The 16,162-nt window shown below is 54.6% G+C and overlaps 4 protein-coding genes across 4 annotated transcripts; 2 read left to right on the top strand and 2 right to left on the bottom strand.

The window, feature by feature from the left end:
• Positions 1 to 899: 899 nt before the first annotated feature.
• On the bottom strand, positions 900 to 2,564 carry TRIREDRAFT_60558 (uncharacterized protein; the record flags this gene model as incomplete). Its single annotated transcript, XM_006964429.1, has 1 exon — positions 900 to 2,564. One exon carries the CDS (start codon positions 2,562 to 2,564, stop codon positions 900 to 902), a length of 1,665 nt encoding a protein of 554 aa, XP_006964491.1.
• Positions 2,565 to 3,891: 1,327 nt separating this feature from the next.
• On the top strand, positions 3,892 to 5,270 carry TRIREDRAFT_60467 (uncharacterized protein; the record flags this gene model as incomplete). Its single annotated transcript, XM_006964614.1, has 2 exons — positions 3,892 to 4,221; positions 4,308 to 5,270. 2 exons carry the CDS (start codon positions 3,892 to 3,894, stop codon positions 5,268 to 5,270), a joined length of 1,293 nt encoding a protein of 430 aa, XP_006964676.1.
• A 256-nt stretch (positions 5,271 to 5,526) lies between these two features.
• Positions 5,527 to 7,239, bottom strand: TRIREDRAFT_60177 (uncharacterized protein; the record flags this gene model as incomplete). Its single annotated transcript, XM_006964428.1, has 2 exons — positions 5,527 to 6,487; positions 6,557 to 7,239. 2 exons carry the CDS (start codon positions 7,237 to 7,239, stop codon positions 5,527 to 5,529), a joined length of 1,644 nt encoding a protein of 547 aa, XP_006964490.1.
• Positions 7,240 to 12,536: 5,297 nt separating this feature from the next.
• Positions 12,537 to 15,020, top strand: TRIREDRAFT_60425 (uncharacterized protein; the record flags this gene model as incomplete). The annotated part of the gene is made up of 1 exon (XM_006964613.1): positions 12,537 to 15,020. One exon carries the CDS (start codon positions 12,537 to 12,539, stop codon positions 15,018 to 15,020), a length of 2,484 nt encoding a protein of 827 aa, XP_006964675.1.
• Positions 15,021 to 16,162: the final 1,142 nt, after the last annotated feature.

The following is a 16,162-nucleotide window of genomic DNA, read 5'->3' as shown; positions in this document are numbered from 1 at the left end:
GAAACTGGATCGAGACAAAGCTCGCGCTAGACGAGGCGTCCCAACTTGTTGACACTGCTGAACGATCAGTTTCCAGAGCAATGAATGGACGTGAAGCGGTGAGGGGTCGTCTGCCCCTTCAGAGCAACAATGAGGTCCGAGGCTCTACTCTATACAGGTATAACATGATACGAGACACATGGCAAAATGGGTCGAGTTGCTCTACTGCAGACTCGTGATGCCGTACAAAGTATGAGCGATTCACGGCCATGAGACTTGCTTATCTCAGCAGCGGGATAGGTAGTCTGTAGGAAGCTTCCGCTGTTCTGACTTGTCTCAACAAACCCGGTGCTGCGGGAGGTTCTTTGAGTATTAGAATGACAGGTAAAAAGCAAGAAGAGGCAAGAGGAGATAGGAGAGAGGGGGCATAAACAATTCCTACAGACAAAGGAGAGTTTTGTTTAAAAAAAAAAAAAAAGGATAAGATAATCGAGAAAAAGTGCAAAAAGAAAAACAACTGGACGAACGGGGAATCGAACCCCGGACCTTTCCCAGGTTGCAAGATGCTAAGGGAAAATTATACCACTAAACCATCCGCCCATTTGTGTTGTTGACGATTTCTGCCCTAGAATGCTACATACGGTCTTTGCGGCCATCATGACAAGAGAAATCGAGAGGGATCTGGTTTAGCATCTTCGTCTATGGCTCGTTTTATGTATAGTAACTGATATACATCATAAGAGTTGAGAATTTTATTGATCGTGACAAAGTTATCTATGGGCTATATAGTGTCAGTCAATAGGCGTTTATCGGACGTTTTCGCTAAACATCCAGTTCATGGGCTCTACCATCCCAGCATTATAAGCAAATAAAGCATCCGAGACCTGTGAACCAATCGGCAAAAGACGAGGTTAGCAACGCTACATCACAATCATAACACCCACAAGATATAGACCATATTTAAAACTTACCAGGAAATCCCAATCGGGGCTCTGTGGCCGTATCCCCACCATATCCATCTCCTCCCTAGCATCCACCGCTCGACCCTGCCCATGACCCAGCCCGGCCTTCTCTTCCAATATCTCAAGGCTCTTCTCTACCGACTCCTCCGCAGCCTTGAGAAACAAAGGGGGTAGTTCGTGAGGATCGAGGCCGCGCATGAGGCCCTCTAGGTGAGCGAGTATGACAGAGCTGACGAGGTAGCCCTTGACGTTGGTCTCGCCCACCTCGATGGAGCGAAGGCACCACTCCTTGGCCTCGTGGATGACGGACATGAGATCTGCGCGAAAGGGCAAAGGCACCAGCCCTTGCTCTTCTCTGAGCTGGTTGTCCAGCTCAGCGGAGATGAGCAAGCTCGCCTGCAGCGAGGCGATTCTGAAGAAGCCCGGCCCGCAGCACGCAAGCCGCGAGAGGGCATCTCCGTTGAGGAACGCGGATGCGTCGTCTTCCCGGCGGTGATGCGGCGCCATGATGGCCGAGGAAGGGTAGACGGCGGACCAGGTCTTGAGGGCGGCTTCGATGGCGAGCTTGCGGGAGACGGCGTACTTGGTTTGGCGGAGGGCGGGGATGAGGTAGGGCGTGTGGAGGGCGGATATGTATCGCTGCATGACGAAGTCGACGATGCGTAGGGCGAGCGCGGAGGGGACGGATGCCTGGCCGGGAGGGGACTTGAATCTCGTGAGGGTCTGGCAGAGGGTTTTGTAGGCTGAGCGGAGTTCGGCGTCGAGTTCGAGGGTCCGCTCGTATGTCCCGCATGAGTTGAGGTCGTTGAGGAAGCGAAGGACGGTGAGTCGAGCGGAGATGGTGCGTCGTAGAGCGATTGCGATGGACATGCTGGTGTATTCGTTGTCGGGCTTCTGGACTGCGCCTTCAGTCATGAGCTGCTCGTCGTCGAAATTGCCCGGAGGCTCCGTGTCAAAGTCGTCGAGGGAAATGAGCGGAGGGCCGCCAGACGTCAGGCTCGATCTCAGGAGCATCTCGATGATCGTGTTCCATAGTCTCCGATGCATCTCGGTTGCAAAGAGGGACCGCTTGGGCAGGTGGTGCGGATCGCGATGCAGGCCCATGTGCATGGCCCTCCTGACCAGCTCGCCCGCAGTCACCCAGACGGAGTCGCCAGAGACGCCGACGTGCTCCCGCGCAAGCAGGAGGAGGATCTGCGTCTGAATGAATTGGATGCCCAGGCGAGCCTTGAACTCGGGTTCTGCTGCCCACGTCTGCGCTTCGTACACCCACCGGATCGCCAGGGGCCGCAAGGAGAATTCATCGTCGTACGACATTGCGCCCATGGCTAGTACTAGCTTGACCAGGACGATGAATGCCATGTCTGGATAGGCTCCGGGCTCCCATAGCTCTTCGTAGTCCCTCTTGAAGGTCGGGAGATGCAGGATTCTGTAGACACTCTCAGTTGTCTCGAGGTAGCAGTCAATGAGCTTGTCGCAAACCTCCTTTTCGGGGAGCTCTCTTGTTGGGATTGTCGGCCAGGCGGGAGTTCTATTGGCCTTGATGATCCTTCCGAGGGATTTGCATTTGAGGAGCAGCGGGTACACGTTGGATTTGGTCTCCAGATTGTGTATCTCATTCATCACAAACATGCCTTTGAACTGGAGGTTGATGTCAGCGGTGTTCTTAGCCTACACTCATCCAAGGCTCTGCAAGGGCAAAATGATGTGCGTACCATTTGAAAGACATTGATCCAATGAGTCTGTCCAAAGAAGCGCTTCTTGTGTGTGACACTCCGTATCAGGCTGGGACTCGCTGAGTCCACTGGGTTGTTCTCACGATGGAAATGAATGGCGCCTCCAGTGATGTGAGACGCCCTAGCAAGGAAATCCGAGTCGGGACTTGCGTCATTAGACCTCTGCAGAGGCTCAGTCACCACTTGGGATGGATTGCAATTCGAAGGGCCAGCATTGCTTGTCCCAGACAAGCTCACGTTGGCAATCGACTCATCCTGGCTTTTGGGCGTCAACGGGCTGATGGGGTTCCTAGATGACGGATTCAAGCTGGTGCTTGATGCTTTCAGCGCGTCGCTTGGACTAGAGCTCTGAGCCTGAGTCTGAGCCTGAGAGTCGAGGAAGAAGACGCCGACTTGGCTCTGCGCGGGCGATGGTCCGGGCTGGTCTCCCAACTGATGGGTCTCATAGACGCAGGTCTCGGTTTTGGAGCGGATGCAGTTGCTGCAGGGCCGTTCCCGGTTGCACCTCAGCTTGCGCTTCCTGCACAGGGCGCATGATCTTTGTTCATAAGTCGTTAGATGAGAGATGCTTCGAGTTGATGTTCTGGCTCACATTGCCGGTCTGCGTCGTCGCCGCTCTCCTCGGACGACCAGCGTCTTGGGTGCCTGATTCATTGTGACGATAACAGTGCCCTTTTTTTGAGAGTGACGGAAGAGTTGAGATGGCAATCTCCACATCAACTGCAAGTCAAGGCTCATGTAAGTTTCAAGGGTCGAGATGAAAAGGTCGAAGCCCGGAGTGACGCCTCGTCGTTCTCATGGTCGTTCGGGCATTTTCCCAAATGGGCCTTATATCCGACCCGGACCGGGCTTTTGATTGATAAACCCAGCGGCTTATCAATCGGTCGGACTCGGTGTTCGTCTTTTTCTCCATCTTTCCTGATTAGGCAAAAGCCCGACTTACACGAGATCTTGACTTGCAAATGCGAGGGCAAGGAGAATCCTTTTGCAGTGGAATCGTGAGATCCTTCTCCGAGATGTGGATTAGAATGAGATGGTTTTTATGCCACGAAGTCATGCCGAGTGGATTCTCTCGGGGCTTTAGAAAGTGGATTCTCCAAGAGCATTCTGTCTGTTATAAAGATGAGTGTTTCCGAGTGTATCGATCACACCTGAATTATCAATCGCATCTCTCTCAGGAACGATCAAGGCCTTGAGTCAACCAGCCGTCTACCATGTCATCCACTCCATCAGACGAAAAGAAATCTCTGTCCGCAGACGACGAGCCCAGCTCTGCACAAGGCCAGCCCCTGTCCGAGACGGAGCTGGAGCCGGCACCCGACGGTGGCCTCAGGGCATGGCTCGTCGCCTTCGGAGCCGCCTCCATCTTCTTCTGCTGCCTGGGCTTCTCCAACTCCTTTGGTACCTTTACCGAGTACTATCTGAGCCACCAGCTTCGAGACCACTCTCCGGACGATGTCGCCTGGATCGGCTCCCTGTCTGCGTTTCTGCAGTTCTTCATAGGCATGGTCGGAGGTCCTCTGTTTGATCGTTATGGCTCTCTTGTAAGTCTTCTTCTTCTTCTTTCCAACCACAAACGTACCTCTAGAACCCTTTTTCTTTTTTTCTTTGCCCATGGCTGATCCGGGAGCAGGTCATCTACCCATCCGCCATCCTCTACGTCGTCGCCGTCATGATCCTCAGCCTCTGCAAAACATACTGGCAAATCATGCTCGTCCAAGGCGTCCTCATGGGCTTCGCCATGGCCTTTCTCCAGTTCCCCGCCATGGCCAGCGTCTCCCAGTACTTTGACAAGAAGCGCGCCGCCGCCCTCGGGGTCGCCATCTCGGGCTCCTCCATCGGCGGCATCGTCATGCCCATTGCCGTGTCCAAGATGCTCAACAGCACGTCTCTCGGCTTCGGCTGGACGGTGCGCATCATTGGCTTCCTCATGCTGCCCTTTATGGCTTTCTCTCTCGTCGTCGTCCGGCCGCGTCTGCCGCCGAGGACGACAAACTTCTGGATCGCTTCGGCCTTTCGGGACGTGAGATATGACTTTCTCATTCTTTCGACCTTCTTCGTCTTCATCGGCATGTTCATGCCCGTCATCTTCCTCCCGACGTATGCCGTGGGGAGAGGCATGGACGCAACCCTTGCCGGATACTTGCCCGCCATTCTCAACGCCGCGTCGACATTTGGTCGCATCATCCCGGGCGTGCTGGCGGACAAATACGGCAGACTCAACATTTACGCCGCCGGATCCGTCGTCACCAGCGTCGTCATCTTCTGCATGGACTCGACCACGTCCAACGCGGCCATCATTGTCTATTCTGCCGTGTTTGGCTTCGCCTCTGGCACCATCGTGTCCGGGGCGGCGGTGTCCATTACGGGTTGTGCCCCTGACCCGCGCGATATCGGTACTTACACTGGCATGGGGTTGGGCTTTGGAGCTGTTGGAGCTCTGATCGGGCCTCCTATCGACGGTGCGTTTGTGGCCCATTATGCGGGATTCTTTGAGGCTACTGTGTTCAGCGGCGCCATGTGCCTGTTTGGTGGCTTCATCATTCTCGTGGCCAAGTTTGCAAGCCCTCAGGGTGTGTTTAGCAAATCGTGAAGCGGTTGGAATTAGTCTGGCCAACGTGTATAATAGTATAGAATGGTAATGGGTGCAGATAGAAATTGGATAGGTCTCAGCTCATCATATCGGACAAGAAATGCAGTACGGTTCCGTTTGCTTGCAACGGTTTCCTGGCAGTAATTGAAATTGTAATATTAAGAATAACAGTAACGCTAAAATTGAATGATTCTTGATACTAGGAAGACAGCATGGCTGCTTTCGCCTTCGAGGGCCCCAAGCCTCTATTGTCTCATCAATAGATGTACACGAACTCGTCGTTCTTGCGGTCCGTGAGATCCAAGAAAGCGTTTTGTCCAGTTTGGTCGTCTGCTGCGTCGCCGCTCTCAGCATCCTGAAGCACACCATCACTTCTGGCTGAGTGGTAGTGGTCCTGCATAGAGTGATCAATGACTTCCGCCTTCTTTCCATTGCGCACGCGCGTCTTGGCTTGCATCTTGTTCAGCACCACGAGATTGGCCCACTGAAGCAGAATGACACCAATCAAAGCTGCAAACACGGCCAGGCAGGAACGAAGGCCGGGCTTGTATTCGGGTGCGTCTCTGTCGTTGAACAAGAGGGGGCCGAGGATGTTGCCGACGGAGCTGGCGGCGTTGTAGATGCTCATGATGATGGACTTCTTCGTCGTGCCACCAGTGTTGCCGACAATCCAGGTGACGATGAGCGGGTTGCCCGCAAAGAGGAAGGCCAGGAGATAGTACCCAGCAAGCGATGTTCCCTGGCTTCCCGTGTCTCGTGGAACGCAATACAAGATGACCAGTCCGGCAAGCACCGGCAGCATGAACCCAGCCAAGATGGCCCCTTTGAGCTTTGCCTTTTGGGCCAAGTAGCTGGATACAAGAATGACGATTGTTTGAAGAGCACCGAACGGCATGTTTAGCAAGCTGGACTTGTACTTGTCAAAGCCGAGGCCGTTGATGATGAGAGGACCAAAGGAGTTGGTGACACTAGCGCCCACGTTGAGCAGCAGAGCCATGCCGAACCAGAGATAGGTTTTGGGCTCTATAGCAGCCTCCAGGACGTGGTCCCACTTGAACTCTCGGCTGCCGGTACCGGTTTGGTTGGCGCGAAGCCGCTCTATGGCCTTTGGCTTCTCCTCCTCAGTCAGGAACCTCGCCGAGGGGATATCGTTGTCCAGCTTCCAGTAGACAAACGGGACGGAGACGATGGTGAGGAGGCCGACGAAGAGGAAGATGCTGTACACATTGTTGTTGGTCAAAACTCGACTTTACTCGCCAGCAGAACTCTTGATCATATGCACTTACATTTGCCATTCCTTCAGGACGTCGGAGTTGATGCGGCCCAGGCCAAAGCTGACGGCGGCGGCAAAGATTGTAGCAAGTCCGTTGGTGCCGTACCACGCCGCAACACGCAGCGGCTGCTCGGCTCGCCGATACCACTGGCTGGTGATGACGCTGAACAGGGGCAAGCAGCCGGCCTCGAACAGGCCGAGGAAGAAGCGAGTGGCCATGAGCCCCGAGAAGCTGTTGCAGGTCGCCATCAAGGTCTGGGCGATGCCCCATCCCAGGCAGAGGACGGGCATGAGGATGCGGTGAGGCACCTTGACGATGAGGTAGGACGAAAAGGGCTGCCACACCAGCTGGGCGATGGGGGCGATGGACCCGATGATGGAGTACTGGCCGCCGCTGAGGTGCGTGTCGGTCTTGAGGCCGTACGTGGCGCCGTAGCCTAGGACGCTCTTGTCCAGTATCTGGAGGAAGTAAACCCAGACCAGGATTGCCAGGATGGTCCGATCCGTCTTGCGCACGATCCGACGGTTGTCTTCCTCGGAGACCTCGACCTTCTCATTGCCAATGAGGGCCAGCGCACGATCCGCGCCCTTGTGGACGGGCTTGTCGGCCTTGGGGTGTCGAGACGAGCCCGGCACTTGGCCGTGCTCCGAGTGCTGCACCTCGGCGGGCTGCTTGTCGTCGTCGGGGGCCTGCATGCTGGCTATTGTCGTTGATGGGGGATGCGGTAGAGGATGCTCATGGTCGATCCCGGAGGAGGCAGAGCCCGCGCCTTTATACGCAAGCTGGCATCGATGTAGTATGTGATGTGATACTTGCACGACGTAAGAGAGAAGAGGACCTAGAAGCGGGATCCAAGGCTCAGGTCCCGGCTGATGCACCGGCTTCCAGCTGCTCAGGCGTCGGCACTCACTGAAGCGTGGGGGTCTGGTGCCCCGGCGTCCGCTAACGGTTTCCCCGGCTTGGGGGATTGGGGGAGCTGCTTAGTGGCTCCGGATGCACCCCGCGTTCTAACGAGGACCGCTAGGCGAGAGTTAATCTCTGCCACGGAGGACTTAATCTGGACAACAGACAGCCCGGTCAGAATTGTACTTGGATCAGGTCTTGCAGTGAGAGTTCGCCAGATACATGCAGCAAATCATCCAAAAGCATCACGCTTTATCGCGAGAAGCCCGTGCAATCAATTGTCCAACAATCGATCGGTTGTCCGGCACTCAGCAATGCATGGAGAGTCTTCATGTTGTGGTGTTTGTGTTCCCAACCCCGGGTCTGCAACAGCATCATGGCATCATCGTCACCACCACCGAGAACGTCGTGCACCAATCAGTCTGCAGATGAGCCTTTTTCCACGAGCCCATCCGGAAGGGATGAACGAACCCAGACTCCAAATAGTTCACGCTGGCTGCATGGCTGGCTCGGAACGGATGCCGCATGTGGTGGAATTGGGGGAGCCAAGAGCGTCCATGTACAGCTTTGACAAGGGATATGACTCGCCTAGAATGCGGAGGTGTTCCGTCCAGAAGCCAGAATGAGGGGAATAGATGGGGTAGAAGAGGGGACATATTGGGTGCCACGATGGGACGCGCGGGGTTGGAGCTGAGAAAAAAATTTACTATACGGAGCAAAGTGGTCTTGGTCTTGGTTGGACCGTTGCTGTTGCAACTTCACCGACTTGTTATCCCTTTGCTATCCGGCTTGTTGTCGAAGGCGAAAACCATCCGGCCAGAGAATTGGTGTCGCTTGGCATCGGCATGAGCTTATCTAATTCGAAAGAACACTACTACTATATTATATCTTATATTGAGAATCAGCACTGAGCAAGTGACTTACACAGTCCGGCACTTCATGTCCCTCGCTCACATACCGTCACTCTCACGAGGAAAAAATACTTGACAGCCATCTCGAGAAACTCGGTAACTGAGTCAAGTCTGCCGTTGTCAACGAAAAGGAGCCTCAGTCGAAGCGTGGCGCCCTCTTGGCTTCTGGATATAGCACATGACTCAGGCACAGGTGCTGGCGTCGTACGTTTGCTAAGCTGGCCCTGCCAGCAAATAGTACTAAAAGAAGCCTTGTTGGGGGTCATAAGCTGATTTCCACCGAGTATCCTCCCAATTGACTTTACTGAGGCTACAGGTATGATGTGTTGACGGGTTGCTCATGGATCCTCATACCTGGAAATCATAGGTTGAATAGGTTCCAATGCGGTAGGGTGCGTCCCGTTACCGACAGAGTGGTGGTGTCTTAATTAGGCGCATTTAGACGCATATAGCACCGCCCTTTGGTAATGGTGTCATTGCATCAAGATGGGGGCTAGATCGGGGAAAGAGCAGCAAGGGAAGAGACGAGAACAGTGTGCTGGCAAGCATTGTCGTTCTGGCCTGAGAAATGACGCTGTGCATCGCGGACAAGGCCTTGCAAGGTGGCCGGAGCAGACACTTCCATCTGGAAGCCCACGAGAGGCGATGCAGTAGCGCAGAGTGGGGGGATGCGGACCGCTGAAGAGATTTCCGGCTTCAGCTCGAGGTGCTGTCGCTGTTGATTCTGCATGTATTACTTGTACGAGTATCCATCTCTCGCGTGTGACGATGCACCAAGAGGGGCTGGACCAACAGTTACTCAATGAAAAGAGATATATCAGCATGCCATGTGGCGACTGTTGACGTTCACATGGCAAGCATGGGTTCCAGCCTGAATGGACTCGGATGCTCACGTCCATAGCAGGGGGGACTCATACAAGAGAGCCAGGTTTCGGGACAGGCCGTGCATGGTCCGGTCTGTGACCTCGGCAACGTGTCTGTGGTGACTGGGTTGGAAGTGCCAAACATCGAGTATGCATCGAGCAAGAAGCTTCCACAGCGAATGACATGCGAGCCTAGGTCGAGGCGTGTTTTGGCGAGGAGCTGAAAACACCCTGTCGGAGGAGGTTCGTTTTGGCTTCTCCAGCAAAAGAGTCAATCGTCATCATCAACTTCTTGAGCCAGTGGAAACACCGTATCCGGTCTTATAGTCGTGATGATTGTAAATTGTAGTTGTACGACGCATTTGTTGAAAACTCGGCGTCTAAAGGGGAACCGTCAATATGGAAAGCAAACTGTCAAGTCATGTCATGCTCAGTCAACTGGTCGACAAACAGACGAGGATCGCATTGACAACCCGGTATGGTCCAAGAACTGCCGGACCATGAGGTATTACACGACCTGATAGGCCACTAAGATGACGGCTATAGGTAATTCCGAGACGAGCGGGTGTTATCCAGAGCATTTCGTGTGGATTCTAAAAAAAGCATCCTCTGATCGAAAAGATATGCAGGGTAGGTGGGGAGAAAGCAGGATGACAACACCAGGACACCTAAACAGCCCTCCAAACTTGGCGCATCAAGCAAGCATGTGAAGTCCATGCAAAGGCTCAAATTCATGGTCAAATAGAAAACGGCCATGTTTTGTTTGATCGTGCAAGCATGCGTGAATGTATGTCATGATGGGCAATCTCGATTCGTAGCGGGCCTGCAGGGCAAACCGAAAAGCTTGTCTTTGCCACTGGACCTCGTATTAACAGGGCCGTCTGCTGAGAGGCTTGCTTGGCTGCCGTAAGGATAGGCCCGAGTATGTCATCTGTCTGAGACGGAGAAGTTTGCTTGCGTGTCCAGGGGGAAGGAAAAAAGAACAGCTGGAAGGCAGAAAGCAGCGACAGAATGATCATCCGCAGCATCATCGTCTCATTCGCCGACGTGATAACGGTTTGTTGGCCAGATAGCGAATAACTCTGCGGAACGTCGTCATGGCTTCCGCGGACAATTTATTTGTGACTGGACGAACTGCCGATGAATCTTGGCACCGGGGTCCGGAGCCATAGCTGGGCCTGCGAACATGTCGGGCAGCCTCTATCCCACAGTCTAGGGATCCGGGCCCGGACTGGGCAGTGACGGGACAGGCGCGGCCGGCAGCACAGTGAGAGCTCGGCGGTGGTTCGGACGGTGGCCAAGCCGAGCTGAGACCCTGGGGCTGTACGTTGACGCAGCGTGTGCCAGGTGGTTCCGCGATGGAGCGTGCGACCCAGGCAGGGCGGAAGCGGCGGGTGATGTGAGCGGTTGCTGTCTCTCGCGGCATGGAGACATGGATGCTTTGATGATCTCTCGCGGGCCAAGCAGACGGAGTCCCGGAGACAAGTGTGCGCCCCTACATACGGTAGCTTGAGTAGCAAGTACTAGCCTGTATGCACGCAGCCGATCATCCGCAGACGCGGTCAAAGGTCCGTACGAGATGAGGGCATCGCGCATGTCGTTATCAGCCAACCAACTGTTTGTTGCACGGCGGCCACCTGCATGTCCTGGGACGGCGTTGTCCCCGCCGTGATACTACCACCTGCACCCGAAAGCAGGATCCTCGCACAAGCTGCTCAAACCCCGACAGATCGAGTCAGCCAAGAAAGCCAATCTCTGGGATATATCGGTGAATGCGAATCCCCGTGCTCCAGCGTGTCCCGCATCCTGAAGCTCCACCACGATCGTCAGAAACCCTGTCGAGCACCAGAGGTACGAGTAGGATCAAAAGCTGAAGGGGGTGGAAATCAAGGAAATCCTGCAGCAGGCGGTGGGCCACGGGCTCCACGTCGACCTCGGCGATTCTGGAGAATTCCACTAGGGCTTTGTCGACCCTGCTGATTTCTCGAGTCGAGGGCCGGGTAAGGTTGGGAAAAGGTCGAGGCGGTTTTGGGTGATGTGGGAGTAAAGAATTCCAGTGTCTTCTGTCATGCTGCAGAGAGACAACGGCGCTAGGCCGCAACAGGCACTCCGGAGCTGTTCTGTTCCGTGGCGCCTCGAATTGGGCGGCACTAGCAGACGAAGCGAACAATCGAAGTCGATACAGAGCCAATTGACGCTGCTGGGAGGGCACCAGATGGAGGGAATCGGTGGCTGCAGGACGGCCCTGAAGGCGCTGCAGAGGCACTAGACGCCACCAGGCGCCACAGGGGGGAACAAAACGGGCATGATAGCGACTCCAGAACGGGCGACATCGCGACGGGGGCCGATTTTTTTCCAAGTTGCATTAGTCGTGTCCGTAGTGCTGGCTAACAGGAGGGATAAGGGAAAAAAAAAACTTCAATCAGTTGATGCCTTCGATATGCACATACGATCCCTTTCCTGTCTCGGGATTTGCTGTTTAAAACAAGTGGATTCCCGCTCTGGCCCGTCTCGTTTCCTAATAACAAGCTTGTTCTTGACCTGCTGTCTCTCGATTTCCCAGCTGCTCATTCCTTTTTTCCCCTGCCTCTCCTCCAGGGCTCGAGGACCCAGCAAACGGCATCGTTTCGTCACTCGGCCCACAGCGCCGTCACTCGGGCCAACAAACACCACGCCGATCGTCTCGGCAGCCCGCTGAACCTGAACCCTGAGCCTGCGTCTGGTTTGGTCCACGTCCCTGGCATCTCCAGCATCGGCGGCTGCAGCTACTTTATCGCTCTAGAGCCAGCGCTGGCTTGCGGAGAGCCTCCCGCTGGATCCGATGTCAGGCAGCTATTATTATTCCAAGTATCGCGATTAGCACGCACATCAAGCCATATCCGATACCCATATACCCTTCTCGATACCCAGATAGATACCTACCCATCGTCTACAGTTTCTGTTGCTGGCGCCTGATCTGCTCGCTCATTCTATTATATACATCAACCGCCGTCGACGGCGTCCCCTTCTTCCCATATTTTACCCACCGCCCTTATTGTTCTAGCCCGAGCCCGAGCCAGCTGCCATTGACGCCTCCAACAACTGCGGGACAGTTCGTTCCATTCCGTCACCCACCCTTTCACCATGGCTGGAGAGCCGTTACCTGGAGCTTCTCCAGCTGCTCCTCCTCCAGCTTCTTCTCCCCCTCCAGCCTCTTCTCCTCCTCCGGCTTCTCATGCTCCTGCGGGCCCTCCCCCATCTTCTTACCCGCGCCGTGTATCGTCAGAGACAGACCGCAGTGACGAGCACCACATGGATCGGATGGAAGAGCACCACATGGCGCGGATCGAGGAGCAATATGGCGAGACGGATGACGCCGACGGGGTGGAGCGGTACGACGAAAAGTACGAGGCGCCGACGCTCGATACCTTCAACACCCTCAACACCCTGGCCCCTACTCACGACTCTAATGGCGGCGTGACCCCGACTAATCAGCGGGCGGAGGCTAACCGTCTCAACGACGACCTTGAGTTGCTTCGCGCTGAGCGTCTGGTCTCTAACCAAGAGCACGACCAAGCGTCCAGGGCCCGGACGAGGAATAGGCATCACAGTCCCGAGCCTGAGGATGCTTTCAACCAGCACAACGCGGAACCGGTGCCCATCCAGAGGAAGAACACGGATGCCGCTCTCTACAAGTTGTGGCTCTTCATCAGCAAGTTTCCGCGATTCTTTCGGTACATCATCTACCTCATCCCGGGCGCCGCCCTACTCCTCGCCCCTGTCTTGCTCGGCACGTATAGATTCAATGGCACCGAGCACGCCGTGGGTGGCACGGGCGGCGTCTACGTGATGTGGTTTGGCATCTGGCTGGAGATTGTGTGGTGTTCACTCTGGGTGACGCGCATGATTACGAATCTGATGCCGCCGATATTCCACGCTGTCGCTCGAATGGTCGGGTCGACCAATGCCCCCAAGTGGCGGGACATTGGACAGCGTCTCGAGCTTCACACGGCCATGTTCCTGTGGTTTCTGGCCATCCTCATCTCCTTCAAGCCGACCATGGACAGCCATCGCGCGCCCGTCCCGGACGGCGAGTCGGGAAAAGTCCACATACACTGGATCAGCGTCGTCAACAAAGTCATCATCTCGCTGTTCGTGCTGGCGACTCTCAACTTTGTGGAAAAGATTCTCATTCAGTGGATCGCCCAAAGCTTTCATCAGCGCACGTATGCCACCCGCATCGAAAACAACAAGGCAGACATTCGCCAGCTGGTGTGCCTCTTTGAGTATGCAAAGAAACGGCTTGAAAGCACCGACACCTTCTGGAAGGGCAGCGGTGGAAATGCCTCTGGCAGCGGCTTGCAGACGCCCATGAGGGCTTTGCACAACAACGCCCTGCATGTGCTGGGCAAGGTTGGCCATGTCGCGAACCGAGTTGGCAATGATATCCTGGGCCGGAAAGGGGCTGACAACAACCATCCTCGAAAGATCGTGGCCGAGCTGCTGCGGAACACTGCGTCGGCGCACACCCTTGCACGGCTCATCTACCGTAGCGTGGTGCGCGAGGGCCGCGAAACGGTGCATCTTGAGGACCTGCAGGTGGCCTTTGAGAGCATGGAGGAGGCTGAGGCGGCCTTCAGCATGTTCGACAAGGACCTCAACGGCGACATTTCCATGGACGAGTTCGAAGCTGTGTGCAACGAGATCCATCTGGAGAAGAAAGCTATCGCCGCATCTCTCAAGGACCTCGATTCCGTGATCAAGAAGCTCGACAAGGTATTCCTTTTCCTCATTGTTGCCATCGCCGTCATCGTCTTTGTCGCCATCTTCTCCGATTCGACAGCCGCCGGCCTTGCGTCCGCGGGCTCTTCAATCCTCGGCCTAGCATGGATGCTGCAGGCGACGGCCCAGGAGTTCCTGCAGTCCATCATCTTTGTGTTTATCAAGCATCCGTTCGATGTGGGCGACCGGGTCACCATTTACGGCAACACGGGAGCGACACTGACGGGCGACGACTATTATGTCACGGAGATTTCCCTGCTCTATACCGAATTCAAGAAGATGCAGGGCCACATAGTTCAGGCACCAAACTCCCTTCTCAACACCCTCTTCATCCTCAATCAGCGGCGTTCCAACGGTCTATCGGATGTCATCCCTCTCGAGATGCGATTCGGCACGCCGGCTCACATGATTGACGATCTCAAGGCCAGGATGCTGGAATTTGTCAAGAACAACAAGCGGGACTACCAGCCGAGCATCATCACCGAAATGACGGGCTTCAACCAAGTACGATCATGCACCATGAACATGGTCTTCTTCCACAAGAGCAGCTTCCAAAACGAGCTTCTTCGACTGAACCGGCACAACAAGTTTGTCACGGAACTCATGTATCAAATGGTTCAGGTGGGCATTGAGGCGCCGCTGCGGGTCGATCCTGGTGGCAGCCGCGAGCATCCTATGTACTGGGCAAATCTGCCCGCACCGGCCGCAAACAATGGCAACAACGATGCTACGCCTCAGGGCCGTCCTCGAGCCACCTCTAGCACGCGCAGTGTCCGCAGCGTGCCGAATCAGGAGCCTGTCACGGGTGGGTTCCAAGACGTGTTTGAGAAGCGACGGGAGCACGTCCTCATGCAGAGAATGGCCAGCATTCGAGAGAAGGAGAGGGGGCTCCAGGAGGAGGAAGAAGCTGCTGCTCGTGCGTCTAGCACAGGATTAGCCCCGGTCACGTCGGCCGACTCTCAGGCGCAGTCGCGATCTCGCATCTTTGGACGCGCACGAAGTGGAACGAGGAGCGCCCAGAGCAGGGACATGGTCTGATTCACATCCACGAAGCTGACGACAAGTCCTCGTTCCCCTCCACTTTCTCATGATATCCCCTTTCTCCATGGAGCAAGAGCATAGATTGAATGGTTTGCTGGAATCAAACCTGACGCATTTGGCATTGGATGATTCTTTCATAAGCGATTCGCTCTAATACCTTTCTTCGTCTTTTTCTTCTTCTTCTTTTTCTTCCTCTTTCTTTCATCTTCATTTAAGCAAGCTTAGCATTGCAGGATATCACAACTCCCATGGTCAGTTCGTGGGTTGGGATGCTGGTGGCGCAGGTATGATTTGGACTAGGCATATCGTGATGCTCGTTGGGTATGAGTGACGGATGAAGGCAGCGAAATATGCCGCAATCATATAATGATTAGGATGACATGCATACTAGAATAGACTGTATGAAATGCAATACCCACTTCTGCCGAAAGAAAGGAGATGTTACAACGTTACGTTGGGGGCATGATGATGGTGATGATGATGATGAAGATGATGATGAAGATGACAGTGGCTGGTGTGTCAATGCTGCTGACCCATGTAAGGTAGGTAGTCAGTTGAGTAGTTGGCTGGAGTGACGCCTTATACAACGATACTGTAGACCACGAAACATGCCAACAACATCGTACTAATTTGCGGACATGTGAACAAAGCAGAGCATCGTAATACTAGCGCAAGAATGACACGGACGACAGATCAAGAATGCACATTCCATACAGGCCGCCTCCTGCAGGAATAAACCTCCCTGGTTCAAGGAGCAGCTGACTGAAGGCCAGCTTGTCTCTCGCCCAAAGTGCGCCCAACGGCGTCCATTAGATCTGGAGTCTCCCCGCCCGGCAGCCAATAGCCCAGTATCAAGCCCCAGCCGCAGTGGCTTGGGTGTCAAGACTACTACATGTATACTAGGGAGGTACTGTAGTAGCAGCACTTCAAGCTCCTACCAAAGGGAGCGGGATCATCAGCTGTCTTGTCAGCTTTCCATGTTTATTTTTATCTCTTTTTCTTTTCCCCTTTGAACCCTTGACAGAGCGAGCTGTTGTCCTTTTTCTGTTCTTGTTGGATTGTCTTGTCTGATTGTTTTGTCTGAGTGTCTCGTCCTTCATGCTCCGATTTTTTATAAACAATCCCCTTCCTGCGAGAGA

Source organism: Trichoderma reesei (genome assembly GCF_000167675.1).
Source record: "Trichoderma reesei QM6a unplaced genomic scaffold TRIREscaffold_7, whole genome shotgun sequence".
Taxonomy (NCBI): Eukaryota; Fungi; Ascomycota; class Sordariomycetes; order Hypocreales; family Hypocreaceae; genus Trichoderma; species Trichoderma reesei.
This window is presented reverse-complemented; position numbering and strand designations above follow the sequence as displayed.